Here is a 15,946-nt window from a genome sequence, read left to right as displayed (position 1 = left end):
TTTGATATGCTGCAATCAGGCAACCATATGCTCCCTCCCCAGGATAAGAGGTCAATGACATAAACGGATGTAGTTTTAGCACTCTGCTGTAGTACATCATGCCATTCAAATGTTGTACATGTAAAAACTGAAAAACGTGGCTCTTGTGTTAGTTAAGTGTCCTTATTGTAACTAAAAGTAACAGCACCCTATTTTTAGCCTTCTCTTGCTGTTATGTAACAGATTTTTTTCCTATGGTTTATTTGAACTGCATCATTCAAATCAGACGGAAGAACCTGTCCTTGGCTTTCATCCTTGGTATAGAATCAGGCTTTGTCATTCATATCTTTATACTTTTTTTAAGTTACTAAAATAATTTTAACACAAAAAATATATCAGATATTAAATCAAAGTCAAAAAAGTGAGATATGTTAGGCTGAACTGAGATATGTGAAAGTTATTTTCTTCATTTTTTTAAAGAGTCATTTATGTTTTTCAATATTGGTTGATAAACAGTATCAAATGAAAGGAACTTGGTTTTATAAAGAGAATGAGAAGGAAAAGTCATTTAGAGCCAACTGTGAGAAACCTGCAGAGAGTACTTTATGAATCCTGTTTACTGATAGTCTTATCTCTATTGGTTTTGTCAATATTAATAAATTAATCAATTAATTTATGATTTTTTTGGAGGGTCACAACTGGTGGTACTCAGGGCTTACTCCTGGTTCCACACTTAGGATCACTTCTGGCAGTGATATTTTTGCAAATACAAAAGAACTTTCTTTCACCTATCCTTTTTATTTTGTTCTAAATTTAGGAGCTGGCTGCTTTATTTTTTTTTAGTACCAGAAAAACATCCCAACATCTGAAGTTTCATAGTCACATAAATACCAATATCAATGTACCTATATCTGTCCTGTTAATTTTTCTTTGCAGAGTCAGTGATTGAACCGGGGGTGGCTGCACACAAGGCAAGCAACTTTTCCACCCTATACTATTCCTCCAACCCCTCTTATCAATATTTAAAGTAAAAATACTTTAGCATTATATTTCTATCAATAAAGTCAAAAACAGAAATAAAATAACCCCCTATTCATGGCTATATTCTTAAGGTAGTTATTAAGCTAAGTAGAAGGCAATGGCTATCTATAAATTATATTTAATTAATAAGACTATTAAAAGGTCAAGTTGACCTGCCACACAATCTGTTTTCCACTTTACTTTTTTTTTTTGATTTTGTTTATGGGTCACACGTGGCTGCACTCAGGGCTTACTTTTAGCTGTGCAAGTGCTCAGAGATCACTCTTGGCCGTGCTCAGAGGACTGTATGTGGGAATGAACCTGAGTTAACAACATGAATGACAAATGCCTTATCCACTGTACTATTACTCCATTCCACTGTCCATTATTTAAAAAGAGTTATATTTTTAATTTGCTATAATATTTGAGCAAACTATGAATATAACATGGTATATAAGAAATACATTCTTTCTAAAGCCAATGGTTTTAAATTGAACAGAAAATAAAATGAAATATGTTCTTATGAAAATCTATCCAAGTGTTCAGGGCAAAACCTAATGATCTTATACTGAATATGATAAAAAGGTGGACTTAGGATTTCTTAAAATATAATAGTGAACAGTGCTTTAAAAACTACCTTATGGTGAAGAAGGCTGAATTATCAAAATAAGGAATACTTTTCATACACATGAAAAATCAAATGGTGAAAGCAGATCTGCAACAGACATACCAACTTTGAGAGAAATTGAAATAACATTAGCTATCTGTAACATACAGATAATTTTAGGGAGTAGAGCTTTCTACAGTAGGCTTAGACATCAAAACATTATTAACAGCCTTTAGTATAATGACATCAATTTCTTAGAGAGTAATTTTTGGGTTCATTCACTTTCAATTTCTCATATAATTAAACATTTTGAGTAAATTTTGAAGTAAAAACTTATAACTCTACTTTTTAACAGCTCTCTACTGTTTAATTCATCTTTTTAAATAGAAGCTATTTTAATATTGTCTCCACAATTATTCTCTTTCCTGTTTCAATGCAGAATGAGAATCATCATACAACATTAAAATAGCTTGTTGTGCATGCATCTAGATACAAATAAGTACTCAGTCCTGCATCCATATATGTTCATTAGCAGCCCTATGATTAAAGAAGTGAGGAATCCATCAAGGATGCTGTTTTCCCCATAATTTTGGATGCTTAAATAGAAAAGACATTGTACTATTACTATTATTACTATGTAACAAACACAGTGCTTTGATATTTTTATCTTAACTTTCACTGCAACCTTCAAGAAGATTTCATAAGCCTGTTTTCTGGACAGAAGGTGGGCCTACTTGAGGAGAGTTACTCAAATTCAGGACTACTTAGGTCCAAAGTTTATGATCATCCTGCTTTAGTGAAGACTCCTCCCACAAACTTATGCATTCCTAAATAGTTGTAATACAGCTTTGATTTTGAGATCAGAGGGAAGTAGCAAAATATATTTTGGCATCAACATGCTTATGTCATTTCAATCTGGACAAAGTTCAAATGCCTCAGCAAAATTAACAGTAAAAATATAGGTTCCTTGATATTGGCATTTATGTGACTATGAAACTTCAATGTTGGGATGTTTGGTAAAAAAAATATAAAGCAACTAACTCCCAAATTCAGGTTATAATGAAAAGGTAGGGAAAGGAAGGTCTTTTGTATTTGCAATATGCCTTTTCTGTAGCAAATATGCATTTGCTTGATTTTTTTCTCTATCCCTTTTTGGTCATCAAATGATATTTTCTTTCTTGTTGATACCTGTCTTCTACCTACCACAAAAAGATATTTTCAGGATGATGGAAAACACTTTCTTATAAAGGAGAAAATCCTACATGTTGGCTCTGAGCAAGGTGAAATGTGCAAATATTTAAATGAAAGATCTTTCTTGTAATTAGTCAACAGACTTAACTTTTCTCACAATCTCCTGCCAAGAAGAGTCAGTTCCACCAACAGTTGGCACAAATGCTATCTTGAAAATAGATAAACATTTTTACTAAATGGTAATGGAAAACATTACTTTCTTATTTATCAAAATTTTGCTCCATGGGGCCAGAGTAATAGTACAGTGGGTAGAGTGCTTGCCTTGCATGCAGCTGACCTATGTTCCACCCCTAACACTCCACATGATACTCCGAGCCCTGCTAAGAGTGATCCCTAAGTGAAGGAGTAAATCTTGACACTGCTGGGTTGTCTTCCAAACCAAACACAGACAGACTGATAAAACCCCTTTAGTTCTTGGTAGAACAATTCCAAATTTGGATTATTTCACCCTACCACACCAAATTACCTAACAGTACCAAACCTATTTTACATGTAAGAAGTTTTGAGATCATCAGTCCTGAGTGACCTGCAATTTAGGTTCCTTTTGAAGACACAGAATCAAGACCCTATACACATGAAATTCATTTCCACTCTTGGAAAAGGACAGCATTAATATAGGTTCTACCTCATTTATGGGACTAAGTACCAATAGTAAAGTATATGACACACTAGGTCATTGCAATGAGACTTTAGAGCTCCTCTCATCAAGAAATGGAGCTTTTCCTCCACCTCTTTAATCTGGGCTAAATTGAGAATCATTTTGACATAAGTGACATAGTGCCAATATGGGGTCTACTCAGTTTCCATGTGATCAAATCTAGGTTTGCATACTGGAAGCTGAGAGGCCTGTGAAACAAAGAGGCACCTGAATGAGGCCATTCCAGGCCAATCAGGTCCTAGCCCACACAGATGCGTTTGTGAACCAAGTTAAGAACAGAAAAAAATGCCCACTAGGGTTCTATTTCAAATCACCAATGTAAAAAATTACTGTTTTAAGGTAGAGCTTGCTTTTTTTGTATAGTATAAAAGCTAATTGGTACTATGATACTATGTCAGAGGCCTTGTGGACAACTATATATATTAGAAGCTTCCATCAGTTTTGCCAATGTGTGAGTGGTATTAAAGGGGATACTCACGTGTGGTTGTCACCCTCTTCACTCCTGGGCCTCGGGTGTTATTTTTCACGATGTGCAGAGTTATCTCATACTCTTGTCCAGGCGCCAGGCCGGTTTGTCTGTAAGTAGTCTCTGGTCTTCTCAGACTTTTTGTGATCTCTCCCTCATCTTCCTTATTCTGAAAGACAGGTCACCTTGGTAATCCCGTAAGGGGAGGGTGAATTTCTTCTTATGTTATTATTTATTTGCTATTAATTCATTAATATTTAATTTTTCATCTATCTATTAAGAATCAGCTTAATATGCAGGAGTAAAGGATGTAGAGATGAGAAAGTTTGATTCTCCTTGTTAGCCTCACATGTTTGATACTCCAGTACAAAGACCAACTGGGAGAAACAAAATAATCCTGGAGCTACAAGCTCAATCTGTTTTTCATACACAAGAAAATAGCTTTGCAGCAGTTGGGAGATTATTCTACAGCTCAAAAGCTTTTTAGTAGCAGAACTTGCACTTGCTTAGGAATCTACTTCCCTGCCTCCCATATGGTTTGCAGCCTAGAGAGAATAAATATTCAATCTTGGATATGCCTTGAAGTGTTTTGGGAACATAGATCCTTTCATCTTTCCTGAATAGAAAGAGTATGATGGGAAATCAGAACCTAGAGATGATACAATTGACCTTTATTAGCTCTCACTCTTTAGAACTGTGCTTATTGACTTATTGTTATATACAGCATACAGGTGAACACACAGGGTGTTAAACAGGGCTCGTATCCATCAAAAGCTAAAACTATAGAGTTGACATAAAGCTTTGCAGTCTTCTTTGACTATCTTTTAGATCCTGGCTATTCAGTATGTCTGTTCTTTTGTGCACCTTACCATATTGCGGAAACTGATTTCCCATGTTTCAAAGGCAATATCAAGAGGGTCCCATTCCACATCCACAGATGTCTCTTTGATTGACTTGAATCTTAGGCCTTCAGGTGCAGGCAAGTCTGTTGGGAGAACACACAAATGAGGGTAAGATGAGAACAGTGGAGCCACCATAGCCTTGATTGCATTAGACATTAAGGTGAATGCTTGTTACAGGCAGATTCTCAGATCCTCTGAGTAAGGGGGTTCTTCTTTTTGTGGGTTCTCCTGAGGTGCTATCTGCTGCAAAGCAGTATAAAATGAACAGCAGAACTAACCAACATTAAACACCAGCAATTTCCTGTTACTAAACTTATATACCTTACGTACTAGTCTTGTCTAGCATCTGAGTTTTACCATTACAACTTCTTTGTGCTTGGATCAGTTGCACAAAATACTTTTGAGCCTGTTTCATCATTTGAAAAAAGGTCATCAGTACATGCCTGCCCTTTGGAAAGTTTTAAAGACTCCATGACACATCACGTGAAGACTGTTGGCCACAATTTCAGGCATCAAGCCTAAGTTTAGTAAATAGTAGCCGATGTTGTCATTTCTAAGTAAAACAAGCAAGCCCGTTTCTAACCACAACTTGGTTTTCAGGTGTGGAAGGAATTATACAGATGCTGGACTCTGTGTGTGCATGCATTTGTGCATGTGTGTGTGTGTGTGTGTGTGTGTGTGTGTGTGTGTGTCTGTGTCTGTGTCTGTGTGGTGTGGGAATTGAAAGGAGAGGCTCACATTCAAGTATATTCTCAACACTGAGCAACATTCTAGGTCCTGGTGTTGAAGTCCATGAATGTCAAGTGTCCACCCTCATTTTATTTTGTTGTTGTTCCAACTATAGACAGTGAACTTCAAGAAGAATAAGCAGTAGAAAAATATATAAATTTACAGCGAGAATGCTAGTATCCAGTTCCCCTATTTACCACTCATTAGCTGTGTGACAAGGTTTTTTTCCAGTCATAGTTTCCTCCTATGTAAAATGGGGTAACAATAGTTCCTATTTCATAGGGTTGTTACGAGATAAACAAGTGGAGATATGCAATTATTTCTAATAGCTTGGAGTACAGAAGATCAGTGTTATCTGTAATGATTCTCTAAGGATATGCAGGGTAGAAGAGTGCAGGGAACACATTTTGCAAGAAATAATGTGCTTCTGACAACAGCAATAAAACAGTAATCAATGGGTTTCTCTGGATTGTAGAACTTAACTGGTGTAACTCTATAAGATGCCTGCAGATCTATATAAGTACAGGTCAGGTAGTGAGTAACTCAAGGGCTTGCGATAGGTGCTGGACAAGGAAAGGGCCACTAGCCATGCTCACTTACAAGTGGCCACCCGGGCACTGACAGGAATGCTCTTCTTGTTCTCCAGGATGGCAAACACTCGGATGAAGTACTCCACCCCGGGTTCCAGCTCCCGGATGGTCGTGGATGTCTGGTCTCCAGGTACGCGGAACTCCATTTCCAGGCCATCGGCATGAGTAGGCGTGTAGATGATGAGATACTCTGTGACTCGCATCTCATTGTCCCAGGTCAGATTCACGGTCTCTTCTGTCACTTCGGTCACAATAAGGTCTTTGGGAGGAGAGACTGGAAGCAATAAAGACAGTCTGAGTCAGTAACGTCCCCTGTGTTACTCTCCACTCTCTTCAGGCTTTTTCCTTTGACCCGCCCATCCCATCTTCTATCAGGAAGCTTAAAATCTAGCTTCCATTTTGTAAAATCAAGATCATTTTCTAAAATTAAGGGTTGCCTGTTGTGGAACCCATCTATAATTGTTGTTTGATGGGTGGTAGGGACCCCTAAGCAGTGTTCAACTGGCCTGAGAGGGGTAGCACACCTGACGACACTCAGCCAACTGGACCAGAAGATTCAATAGTAGGGCTGGTGGAACAGCTTCGCTCAATCCCAGTGGAAGTGGGCAAGGGGCATGAACTTCTGGGGAATGAAATTAAGCCCTGTATATACCCTCCTCACTCCTGAGCTATCTACCCTCGGGTCCATCTTTTTTTTTCATTTTATTTTTATTTATTTATTTATTTATTTATTTATTTATTTATTTATTTATTTTTGCTTTTTGGGTCACACCTGGCAATGCACAGGGGTTACTCCTGGCTCTGCACTCAGGAATTACTCCTGGCAGTGCTCAGGGGACCATAATGGGATGCTGGGAATTGAACCCAGATCGGCTGCGTGCAACACAAATGCCCTACCCGCTGTGCTATTCATTCCAGCCCTGGGTCCATCTTTTAAAAGGTTTTCATCATGGGCATCCTAGCTAGTTTTAGAAATGCATGTAGCCTCCAGGGTTCTTTTTGACCTGGTCCTCCACTTCTGCTCTCTCTGGATCTTGATAAAGATCTAAGACATTTACAGAGAAAACTCTGTCTTTGAGTGGGTGTCTTGTTCTGTATTTTAAGGCAGATATTATTAACATTGGGTGGTTGTTTTGGACTCTCTGGCTCATCTCTTTTATTTTCTCCACATCACTGAGGCCCAGGGACTGTCTAGCTTTGCTTAGCTCATCTAATTTGAAGCTTACATCCCTGTCTACCTACCTGGTATCTCTCGGACAAGTCCCCCTGCTTTGGTCTTGTCAATGTGGCTTATTTTTAATCTATTGATACTTTCCTTGAAGCAGAGAACTCCATAATGATGAGTGGATGGGATGACAAGTATGAGACTTGTGCAATATCAACATTACTGGTCTCTGCTGTGTTTTCACTCATCCATATTTACTGCACAACACCAGCTCACCTAGGTCTATTAACAAAGTGCTTCCATGAGGAGCTCACAGTCTTAGAGGTTAAAGACAGGGATGAAACAATGAGGCCAAGAGATGGGTCTGCCTCAGAGTGAATCAACATTTAGTCTTTAGCTGGTGGGTGTTTAGAAGTTTTGTGCAACCTCTATTCCATTGAGCTGAATTTTGACTTTCATCTAAATAAAAGGATGTGTGTGATGACGGGTTTCATGCCAGGGGGAGTGCTTAGCAAAAGGGAAGTCACCATTTCCTTTTGGACTCGGAGCGTTAAATTCTGCAGAGATAAGTTCACTGTCGCAGTCACTGTCATCCCATTGCTCATGGATTTGCCTGAGCGGGCACCAGTAACATCTCTATTGTGAGACTTGTTGTTACTGTTTTTGGCATATCGAATATGTCACGGGCCAATGTAAATACCAGCTCTGTGATGCACTTGCTGTGTGTCTTCAGGCTCGTTCCACAGCGTCCCTGAGCCTGCAACAGGCAAATGACTAGGGCCCCTTGAAAGGCCCCGTGTGTGTGTGTGTGTGTGTTCATGTGACTGTTTAATATTCCAGTAAATCCTTCTCTCGCACCCCTAGGCCCTAAGCACTCACCCTCCGAGCAGTCTTCTCCGGTGTGGCCCTCGTTACAGATGCAGCGTCCGGCCACGCACTGCCCCAAGTTACTGCACCCCCGGGGACAGGAGCGCTGCGCACAGTCCGGGCCCTCGAAACCCTCATGGCACACGCACTGTCCGTCCACGCAGCGGCCCTGGCCGTGGCAGTCGGCGGGGCACCTCCGCTCCCGGCAGTCTTTGCCGGTGAAACCTTCGTGGCACACGCACTGCCCGTTGACGCAGCGGCCCTGGCCGTGGCAGTCGGCGGGGCAGGCGAGCTCGGCGCAGTCGGGGCCGGTGAAGCCGTGCTCGCACTCGCAGCGGCCGTCCACGCAGCGGCCCCGGCGGCTGCAGTCGCGGGGACAGCGGCGCTCTCGGCAGTCCTCCCCGGTGAAGGCGTCCTCGCACACGCACATGCCGTTCACGCAGCGGCCCTGCCCGTGGCAGTCGTGGGGACAGCGGATGTCGCTGCAGTCCGCGCCCTGGAAGCCGGCCTGGCACACGCACGTGCCCTCCACGCAGCGGCCCCGGCCGTGGCAGTCGTTGAGGCAGCGGCGCTGCCCGCAGTCCTCCCGGGTGTAGCCCTCATCGCACACGCACTGCCCGTTGACGCAGCGGCCGTGGCCACTGCAGCCGCGGGGACACTGGAGCTCGCCGCAGTCGTCCCCGGTGAAGCCGGCGTCGCACTCGCAGCGCCCGTGCACGCAGCGGCCGCGGTGGTGGCAGTCGGCGGGGCAGCGGCGCTCGCTGCAGTCGGGCCCCGCGAAGCCCTCGTGGCACACGCACTGGCCCTCGTCGCAGCGGCCCTGGCCGTGGCAGGCGTGGGGGCAGGTGAGCCGGCCGCAGTCCTCGCCCTCGAAGCCCTGTTCGCAGAAGCAGGTGCCGTTGACGCAGCGGCCGCGGTCGAAGCAGTCGTTGGGGCAGATGAGCTCGCTGCAGTCGTCGCCCGTGAAGCCCTCGTCGCACACGCACTCGTTCTCCACGCACCGCCCGCGGTTCTGGCAGTTGTTCAGGCACAGGGGTTCCGTGCAGTCGTCGCCCGCGAAGCCGTCCTGGCACACGCACTGGCCATCCACGCAGCGGCCGTGCTCCGGGCTGCACGGCACCGGGCACACCTCCTCGCTGCAGTCGGGCCCCGCGTAGCCCTCGAAGCACACGCACTCCCCGTTCACGCACTTGCCCTGGTCGTTGCAGTCACCGGGACAGGCCAGCTGGCTGCAGTCTTCCCCCGTGAAGCCTTCGTCGCAGACACACTGTCCGTCCAGGCACTGGCCTCGCAGGTTGCAGTGGCCAGGGCATTCCGACTCGGAGCAGTTGGGACCTTTCCAGCCCGGCTCGCAGACACAGCCACAGCCTTCCGTGCTGAAGTTCCCTCGGCCGTTGCAGAAGGGCCGGGTGTCCAGGCGGCCTGCAGCGAAGGCGATAGAGGCTCTCAGTGGAATCACAGTGACCTTTCTCTCAGGTTCTACCCCAGAGACCCAGATTCAAATTGAGCCAGTGGACAGCTACCCACACCAGTCTACTGTGGCTTAAAAATCAGATTATTTTGCATATGAAACCAGTTTTGATAGGTAGGAATTCTTAGCCTACACTCTCTCTGAAGCAGTAGAATTATATGTGCATACATGAGTTCATAAGCATGTAATGTAGGCATAAGTTTGCTTTGGGGGGAACAGATCTACAGTTTTTATCAAATTTTTGAGTGCCCGATGACTCCAGTATTTATAATTCCCTGCCTAGCGTGTTATTATGGATTATGTATTATGCTTGTATTATGCCGGGCTCTGTTGCTTCTTTGATGTCTAGCCAAAAGTAGGTACATAAGATATCTTGTAGGGGATGGATAGATAGATGGCTCAGAGGACTGGAGCACTGTTTGCAGGAGCATCAGGTCTGATCCCTGGCACACTTACTGACCTCAGAATAGCCCTGAGCAACAATGAGCACAATCCCCTAAATCCTGCCCCATTTAAAAAAATGCCTAAAAACAAAAATCATTGCTTGGATGACCCAACTCTCTGGAACTTAGTTTCTTCATTGATCAACTAGAACAATATCCCACTACTAAGGGGTGGAGGGGGGTGGTGGAGTCTATTGGGGCTAAATGAGGGCATTGAGAGTCTATAATTATACTTATTGGAGTGTTCTTTTCCATTGTTGTAGGGTCTGACTCCAATTTGCCTATAATTGTCCCTGACATAAGTATGCTGAAAAGAGGCATTAAGGAGTAATTTTCTGACTCTACCCCCAGTTTGGTTCTGACCACACAAATCTCACATACTTCTATCTTTCCCCTCTCTTTCCTAGTGAGTATGCTGGGGTGAATCTGAGATTTATATGGTGACTGGTAAGGTGACTCTCAAGTCTACAAATGTCTGATCTGCAGGAATCATTGGTGAGAACTCCAGGGAAGCCATTTTTCTTACACCTGGATATGGTTGTATCAATGTTATATCACCTTCCTGTCAGGAGGCATAAAAGGAATGTAAAGAAAAAGTAAAGAAATGTAAAGAAAAAGTTGGTTTGAAAGTGAAAATCTAAGGTAGTGCTGATGATCTCAGAATGATGCTTATGAGACATGTATAATTGTTCAGTGAGTTTTGTCTGGTCTAAGAAACGGTGTGTTGTCAGTGAAAAATAGTGATTTCAAAGACAGTATGAAAGAGATGAATGCCTAATATTCATTCACTATTTATTCTATTCATCCCAGATGGAAAGTGAATATTGGGGTAAAATAAAATGGGTGACTTAAACTACTTTTACTTGTTCCTCTTTTATTCTTTTTAAATGTCACTGCTGGAAAATTTAAGATTATGTTCATGGTTCTCATTATATTGGTATTGGAAAGCTTTCATGAAACAATGATTTCAACCCATTCTTTAGCATTAGTCCTATTTGTATTCTGTCCAGGAGTTGACAGAAGTGGAAGGGAAAACACTTTTACACACACACACACACACACACACACACACACACAACCAAACACCTTTTCTTCTTTGAAACACAGATCGCATACTTTAATACTCTCCACTTAGAGTGATTGAAATGATTTTTATTGAAGTGCTTTTAGGAATTTATTTTCTGGTAGCTGTCATGGGGATATTTATTTTATTTGAAGTTATTGAAACTGCTGCTGCTCTATCAACCTAGGGGAAGGAAGATATGGACAAAATTCCAAAATAAAAAAAAAACCACTTTAAGAAGATGCTTGCATACTGCATGATGCAGCTATCTTGGTGGCCCCTGAGCACGGTCTAAAATGTCTCTATCTCCCCAGTACCACCAATGCCGCCACTATGACAGTGAACCAAAAATTAAATAAATAAAAAGGATGCACACAGTCAGCACTATAGCCTCTATGACAAAGAACCAAAAATTAAGAGTAAATAAAAAGCATACACACAGTGAGCAATATATTGGGAGGCTGACTTGTGGGAAACTTTATTGCTCTTATTTCCTTTGGTGTCACTGTGTGAGAATTGATAACTTGGGTCTCAGTTCTTTGGCATGTAGAATGGGATCATGATATATTATTTAAAGGACTATTAGAAATATTAGATAAGATAATGAATTATACTGCACAGTCCATAAAGTCACTTTAATTCATCACTTAATCACTATCTTTATTATAGCATCAGATAAGAGCAATTATTTTTTTCATTTCCCATATGCTTTGTACCAGGCTGGGTCTGCACTGTATCTGCAAGAGCATATCACATTCAATATGTGGTTTAAATCCTGACTTGGTTCCTTATTTTAGGACCTGAGGGAGTCAAACCCTCCCTCAGGACCTTGGCTTCCCTCTGTATACAATGAATCAATGAGGCTAAATTCATGTCTAAGAGCTAAATAAGTAAATTCAAAGAGCTAAGTAAGTGCTCCTTGGATCAGTTATTTCATAAATTTTATGGCAAAGAATCGGTAGGTTTCACACTCCAATACACTTTAGAAAGCAGTATTTAAAGTGAAACAGGAGTTTTCAAATCAAGTTCCCTTCTGAGTTTGTAAAGTTCCTCTGAGGAATTACCAAGAATCTTCCAGAGCTGCATAGATATAGTCACAGTCTTTTTTTTTTTTTGACCATAACATGTCTTCTTAATGGACATAGTAGAAGGCTAGTTTCCCAAATAACCCATTTTGAAGAGAGCCAATTGAACCTGCTATGCTCATTACTCCCATGTGCCCAGGGAGAGACTGGACCAATCCCCAACCCCTACCTTCAGCAGACTGGAGACAGCATCCCGCCCCTGTGTTGCACTGCTCACGTAGGGAAGACACCACACTCTCCAGCTCTTCCAGTCGATTCAGAAGCTCCTTGATGTCAGGAGCAGAGGCACAACCACAGGCCCGGCGGGGGATGTTGATGCGATGAGTGAAGACTATCTGGTTCTGCCCATCCACTGTGTGCTCCTGAAAGCTTTCACTAGGCTCTGGTGGGAGGGCCACATCTTTATCACCACTGGGGGATTCCAGATCCACTGAGCACTGGGAACCCATGGGCAGCTTGATGTTGTAGATATGATTAAATACGAGTGGCTGGTTTTCCTCTGGTAGGGTAACATTTGCCCCACTCTGTCGCTTGTGCCGGATGACTCTCTTAAGGACTCCTCCTTCAGTTGGAAAGGTGGACAAAGCTAGGAAGATTCCAGCCAACAACCAAGTCACAGCCCCCATGGTAAAGGTGGGTTTGGCAGGATGTTATGGGGGGATGGGGTATCTATGGTCTATGCAGAATTAAAGATTGAGATGCTCAAAGTAGAATTCAAATCTTCTGTCTGCTCTTCTGGGGAAATTCTCTTCTGTAAGTAAACAAAAGAAATGAGCACATTATTAGTTCCTACTGTTAATTAATTGCATTTACTGAATACCTGAAATTCTAAGTCAATTATAATACAGCCAAATACTGCATTGTTTGGAGGAAGGAAATGTGATTCTTAAAGTTTGTGTATTTCCTGTTGGATAACAATGGCATGAGAGCAGGTGGGTATTTGGTGAAAGACTTTGTCTTCAGCATGCTGGAAAGTGCCTAAGCTTTGGAGTTAAGTGCATCTGGATCCAAATGTCATTTACTCTCTCTGTAACATTGACAAGCTGTGTATCCTCTCTAATCTATGTCATTATTTGTTAAATGGAGCTTGAAATATTTCCAGAGGAATTACATGAGATCTCATCATAAAACACAAAACACATTATAGATGCAACATTTAAAAAATTTTTTCTATTTTGTTGCATTCTTAGGAACAAGACCTAATAGAAGGCCAGTAAACTTTTTTTATTGACCCTGAGCTTGACTTCCTTTATTCCTAAAGTTGTAAAGTTGCAGTAAATTGGATGTAATCAGAGAGGAGCTACAGAAATCACCGAGGGGTGAGGAGGGCAAAACTTCATGAAGATAAATGGACTAGAACCATAAATACTTATTCTAAAGAGGAAAAAGGGAACAAACAATAACCTTTAAGAATATAAAATGTCCCTCTGCAGACATCTTTTGAGGATGGGCTTAAACTAGCTTAGTTTACAGTTTGTGATTTAGGTCCGGCATGAAAGGTCATGTTCTGTTAGTAGGGCTTTTAAAATTTCAAAAGAAGCAAGTGGTTTTATATAGAGTCTTAAAAATGTAAAACAAGAAAATTCTTATCTTTATTGAAAGTCTCCAGACAATGGAAGGTCTGGAAAATATCTTGCATTAGGGATGAATGCAACCTTGTGTCTTGTAATTACAAAAACTAAGGTTGAAAGGGGACATGATTGTCCAGCATCAATCCTGTGAGTCAGAATCATGCTTGTCCACTCGTGGCTCCAAAGGATAGAACAAGTGTAAATGTGTGTATGTCAAGGATAGGATGGAAGGATGGATAGATGAAGGCACATCTCAACACAACAAGAGAAATATTTTTTTTTCAGTTGGGAATATCTCATAGGAAGGATTCTTCTGAGAATGCAGGAAGATCTAAGATACTGGAATATAAATGAAATAATGCTGCAAAAGAAAGCAGGTCTTATAGACAAATTTTCTTGGGTTGTGGTTCAATCATGTCGTCCTTTGTGGGGCAAAGTATCATCTACTATTGAAAGCCAGAAACACAGTCTTGGCATCGATGCACAGCAATGACAGTGCCCACAAAGATGGCTGTGGAAAGCATAGAAGTGTTGTGTAACAGGAAAGGCATAGAGGCCAGCAACAAAAAATAAAGGGAAGCTTTGATAGACTTTTATTAATAATTTTTTGGTGATTTTCTTTCTCTCAGTTCCTAAAACTATGTTGGCTTAAGGAGGTCTGCTTAAAAAAGAAGTTCTTCAGCTAAATAGGAATCTCCCTTTGGCTTCCCAGGAACTATACACTGGGATATCTGTCTCTGTCTCAAACTCTGTCTCCATCTCTATATCTGTCAATTAGACATATTTTAATATAAATACAGATATCTGTTATGATGAAATAAAAGTACTGGTGTATATACTGAATAAGGAAAATTACACATAGTTCTAGTTTCTATTGTCAGCAAAAACATGTATTAAAACCAAGTTAACTTCTCAGTATTAAGAAGGAAATTGACATCAGTGGTGGGATTGGTGTTACAAAAATTGGTGTATTCCTGACACCCTATTATGAGCAACTTAGTAGATCATGGTGCCTAAATAAAATAAAACAAATAATAATATTTAAAAAGTAAACTAACTGCTATGAAGTGCATTTGGAACTATTTAGGTACCCCATATTTCTCCTAACTTCTCAATGCATTATTTACCTTCAGTAAGTCTATTATAAAGACTTCTTTATTAAATAGATTTAAGAAAATGTAGAAAACTTTGACTTCATCAGTCTATAGTTAAGTGGTCCAATATGGCACTCATTAGCTATAAGTGGTTATAAAAGTAACAATAAAGTTAAATACAAGTAAAATGTCTATGCTTAATGGTACTACACATCTCAAGCATGTCAAGTGTGTGTTAAAAGCATACTGTCAAACCAAAATGTTAAACTAAACTTCCAACTAGTTATTTTATCTATTAAAGCAAACTTGCCTAACAGATAAGTGGTTGTGTGGCCAACGTGCTTATGGGTGAGTGCATTAGAGGCACATGCCAGGGAGAACAGAAAGAGAAAATAATACTTTTTTTCAGTCTCTTAAGGAAAATATGTGTCTGAAATTTCCATACTGTACATCCAGTAAGGTATGGACTTGAGCAGCGGGTAGGGCATTTTTCTTGTATGCGGTTGACCTGGGATCGATTCCTTCATCCCTCTCAGAGACCTGGCAAGCTACCAAGAGTATCCCGCTCTCACAGCAGAGCCTGGCAAGCTACCTGTGGCATATTTGATATGCCAAAAACAGTAACACCAAGTCTCACAATGGAGACGTTACTGGTGCCTGCTCAAGCAAATCGATGAACAACAGAATGACAGTGCTATAGTGCTACATCCAGTTACAAGTGAGAAATGGAATTTATGCCTATTGACCTCAATAAGAATGAACACTTACCATTCATTAATTTGTTTTAGATCAGCATCCTTCCCTACATCTACTTTTACTATCGAGGAATATAATTTTTCCCTTTATCTGCATACCTCAGAGCCTAGATTATCCAGATGGGTACTTTTTGGGCCTTAAATCAAACTGAAAATAAGCTTCCCTCATCAGCCCTCTAGCCAGTGCCTAATACCTTGTTCTATTTTGCCTTACCAATTCATTAGGATAT

The 15,946-nt window shown here is 41.3% G+C and overlaps 1 protein-coding gene across 1 annotated transcript in view; it reads right to left on the bottom strand.

The window, feature by feature from the left end:
* TNC (tenascin C) overlaps positions 1-15,946 on the bottom strand; it is a 100,591-nt gene that overhangs the window by 57,477 nt on the left and 27,168 nt on the right. The window contains 5 exon segments of the mRNA XM_055123396.1: positions 3,994-4,150; positions 4,851-4,966; positions 6,213-6,476; positions 8,247-9,656; positions 12,466-13,047. Coding sequence (XP_054979371.1) covers positions 3,994-4,150; positions 4,851-4,966; positions 6,213-6,476; positions 8,247-9,656; positions 12,466-12,922 — 2,404 coding nt within the window. The 5' untranslated portion in view covers positions 12,923-13,047.

This window comes from Sorex araneus, chromosome 1 (genome assembly GCF_027595985.1).
Source record: "Sorex araneus isolate mSorAra2 chromosome 1, mSorAra2.pri, whole genome shotgun sequence".
Taxonomy (NCBI): domain Eukaryota; kingdom Metazoa; phylum Chordata; class Mammalia; order Eulipotyphla; family Soricidae; genus Sorex; species Sorex araneus.
This window is presented reverse-complemented; position numbering and strand designations above follow the sequence as displayed.